This window comes from Gymnoscopelus microlampas (assembly GCF_963454915.1).
Source record: "Gymnoscopelus microlampas genome assembly, chromosome: 10".
NCBI lineage: Eukaryota > Metazoa > Chordata > Actinopteri > Myctophiformes > Myctophidae > Gymnoscopelus > Gymnoscopelus microlampas.
In genome coordinates this window covers 6,517,259-6,520,858 of record NC_139947.1, presented here as the reverse complement: position 1 = coordinate 6,520,858, position 3,600 = coordinate 6,517,259, and the positions used below count along the sequence as shown (strand labels likewise).

General features: G+C 44.4%; 1 protein-coding gene across 1 annotated transcript in view; it reads left to right on the top strand.

Moving 5' to 3' along the window:
- Nucleotides 1–450: 450 nt before the first annotated feature.
- LOC311053224 (leucine-rich repeat neuronal protein 1) overlaps nt 451–3,600 on the top strand; it is a gene marked incomplete at its 3' end in the record, with an annotated part of 16,706 nt that continues 13,556 nt past the window's right edge. Inside the window, 3 exon segments of the mRNA XM_084068681.1 lie at nt 451–567; nt 2,407–2,558; nt 3,341–3,442. Of these exon segments, the coding sequence (XP_083924807.1) occupies nt 483–567; nt 2,407–2,558; nt 3,341–3,442 (339 nt within the window). The 5' untranslated portion in view covers nt 451–482.

The window sequence follows — 3,600 nt, the reverse complement described above, 5'->3', positions numbered from 1 at the left end:
AACTGAAACCAGCACATCCCAAAACAACAGGCTTGGGGATCTGTTCGGAATTGATTACATGAAACAGTCACCTGTGCGTCCAGTCTCAATGTTGGTAAACAAATAATTGGTCAATCCGGAATTGGGTCGCGGGGGTAACAGTTCCAACAAAGATTTCCGGTCTTCCCTTTCCAGAGCAACATTACCAACTTTCTCCTGGGGGAAATAAAATGTCCAAAAAAGCCATTTTACCACATCTTTACAGGAAATGTTGGAAACCTCTGTTTTGTAGCATGCAGCCAATGAGGCATTTGTTTGTCTGTATTTTACTTAGCTTTTCATGATAGTATTTTATATGTTAACGAACGTGCTTATTTTTAATTGTCCTTTCTGTGCTTCCGTCCAGCTACAGATGACTCCGCCTCTCCCTGACCTTTAGAGGACGTTGTCAACAATCAGCCATCACTTCCTCTCTGTTACCCCCACCCCCCACACAGTGCAACATGGGATCTGTAGTCCTCGTCCTTTACTTCCTGCTCTTCCTGATGACATCATCACTATGTGCCAGTGTGGGTGGTCCCAGTCAAGGTAACTTATAATAGGGTCAAATTATATAGGGCAAAGCAGTGGAATATCCGGAAATTGAACACAACGCATGCGTGTTTCATTTTGGCCGTGCCGCCATTCCGCTCGGAACTCGGAATGTTTTGTTCGTTTTCTCCGTGCCGTCCAGAAGGTGTCGCGGCCTGCCGCTTGCCTGAATCCATGTGAAAGCAGCATAAAAGCATAAATTATTCTCCGTCGTACTCTGTTCTTGGCCCGAGAACAGCGGATCTACAAGCTACAACGCGTCGCATCCGCGACACGTTGTGAGCTTGTAGATCTGCAGTTTTTTGGACACAGTATTCTTCACAGTTGCAGCAGAGAATCCCAGGCTTTCCTCTCCCGGGTCACTTTACCTACTTCTAACGGGGGGATCCCGAGGCATTTTCCAGGCCAGCGTGGAGACATAATCTCCCCTTCTGGTCCTTGTACTTTGAGTGAACCCAAACGAGCGCTCCTCAAAACAACGTGTTTGGGAATTGCATAAAAGCAACCTGTGTGTGAGCGCGTAATTGTTTGGAAGCAATTGGTCTATATCAACGTTTTAATTTCAAGGACCCCCAGTTTGATATGCATTAGTCCACGGACCCCGCATTGGATACCATATTGTGTAGCCGTAGTGGTGTAGCCGCTCCTATAAGTGGGGTTGGGACACCTCATTAGTACACCCTTCGCTGTACTGTGATTGGCTCATAATAGCACACCCCTCTACATTAGTACACCCCTAGCTGTACTGTGATTGGCTGACTCTATTGGCTGACTATTCAGCACTGTGATTGGCTAGCGAGACACATGATGAAAATAATAACCTATAAATAGGACTATGCACTTTTTTGTGAAAAAAAAACTACTTTTTTTTTTAAGTGAGCTTCCATCACTGTGATGACCACACCACTCACTTCACACTGGGTGTGATTTTTGGGCGGTGTAGCCGCCCCTATATGTGAGGTTGGGACATTGGCATTTGCTGCACTGTATTGTACCCCCATTGTACCCCCCCAAACCCTGCACTGTGATTGGCCACCCATTGTACACCCCTTCCACCCACAATGGGTGGCCCATGTGTGGTAGTAGTAGTAGTAAACGGTTTTTATTTGAGAATAAAAGGAGATGTACAAGTAGCAATCATAGATAAAATCATAGATTGGATCAAAGACTGAATTGTGGGTACATCATTACAAACAAAAGCATAAAAGGGCAAACAAACAACAAACATGCAGTCAAGTTAATTATTTAAAAGTCTGATCATGTAGGGGATGGCACTTTTTTTGTACCGCTCTGTTGTGCAGAAGGCCAGGTCTAGGTCATTTAAGGAGCGGGTTTGGCGTTGGCTTATTTCGCCTCGCTCAGGTGGAAGCCAGCTCCTATGTGTCGATGTGTGTCGATGTGTTCAGCACTGTGATTGGCTAGCGAGACACATGATGAAATTATGATGAAATCACGGTTCAGCACTGTGATTGGCTAGTGAGACACATGATGAAATTATGATGAAATTAATAACCTATAAATAGGACTATGCACTTTAAAAAAAAAACATTTTTTTAAAGTGAGCCTCCATCACTGTGATGACCACTGTGATGACCACACCGCCCACTTCACACTGGGTGTGATTTTGTTTTAACTCTTGTGACCCCAATCGACACTGTAAAATCTCCATTCTTTACTTAGCTCAGAGAGTGTCCATGCACGGGTCCATTTGGTTCCATTTGTACACTCTCAGTGGTACAGACCCTGTAAGAGTCCATTTGGACCCCCGGTGGCACCCGGACATGACATTGAGAAACAGCGGTCTACATAATATAACTACCGTCCTCCTGCCTATAGGTGGCGCCACCGCCGTGCTGTGCCCGGCCCTGTGTGTGTGTGAGACTCGGCCCTGGTACACGCCCCAGTCTGTGTACCACCAGGCCCGCACCGTGGACTGCAACGAGCTGCACCTGCAGATCGTACCTAAGAACGTCTCTGCTGACACACAGGTACACACGATGGAAGGATGCAGTAGTGATTTCATCGACTAAAACTATGACGAAAAATGCTCGTCGACTACCTTTTTTCACTGACAAAAACTGAATGAATAGACTGTACAATGACCAAAACTAAGATATTGACAATTTCGTCAACGAATACAAACTAGACTAAAATGTTAGTGAGGGAACTAGTGGAGAAGAGATCCAGTGGAGCTAAAAGACAAGTCCTTTCATGTGGTTGCGCTCGGGTGTTGCGCTCTGAAAATAGCCGATCTACAAGCTCACAACGCGTCGCAGCGCAACGCGTTGTGAGCTTGTAGATCGGCTATTTTCAGCATGCAACCAAGTGTAAAATCAGCGATTATGACGCCATCAAATACATTTTAGTCGACTAAATCAACTGTAGATTTAGTCGACTAAAATCTTAGATACATAGATAGATAGATAGATAGATAGATAGATAGATAGATAGATAGATAGATAGATAGATAGATAGATAGATAGATAGATAGATAGATAGATAGATAGATAGATACGATAGATAGATTCATTGATTCATTGATGATTGACTGACTGATTAGAGGTGCAACAGTTAATCGAACGAATCAATTTAATCGATTGTAAAAAATATTAGATAATCAAGAGAATAATCTGTTTGAATTTCTTTTTCAAAAATAGCAGATCTACAAGCTCCCAGCGCTTCGCATCGCAACACGTTGTGAGCTTGTAAATCTGCTATTTTCACTGGTTGATTGATTGATTGATTGATTGATTGATGTTTTGTGTTGTAGGTTCTTCTGCTGCAGAGTAACAACATATCATCCATCACTACCGAACTCCTGAGTCTGAATAACCTGACTGAACTAGATCTATCACAGAACCACTTCAAACAGGTACACACATACACACACACACGCACGCACGCGCGCACGCGCGCGCACGCACGCACGCACGCACGCACGCACACACACACACACACACACACACACACACACACACACACACACACACACACACACACACACACACACACACACACACACACACACAC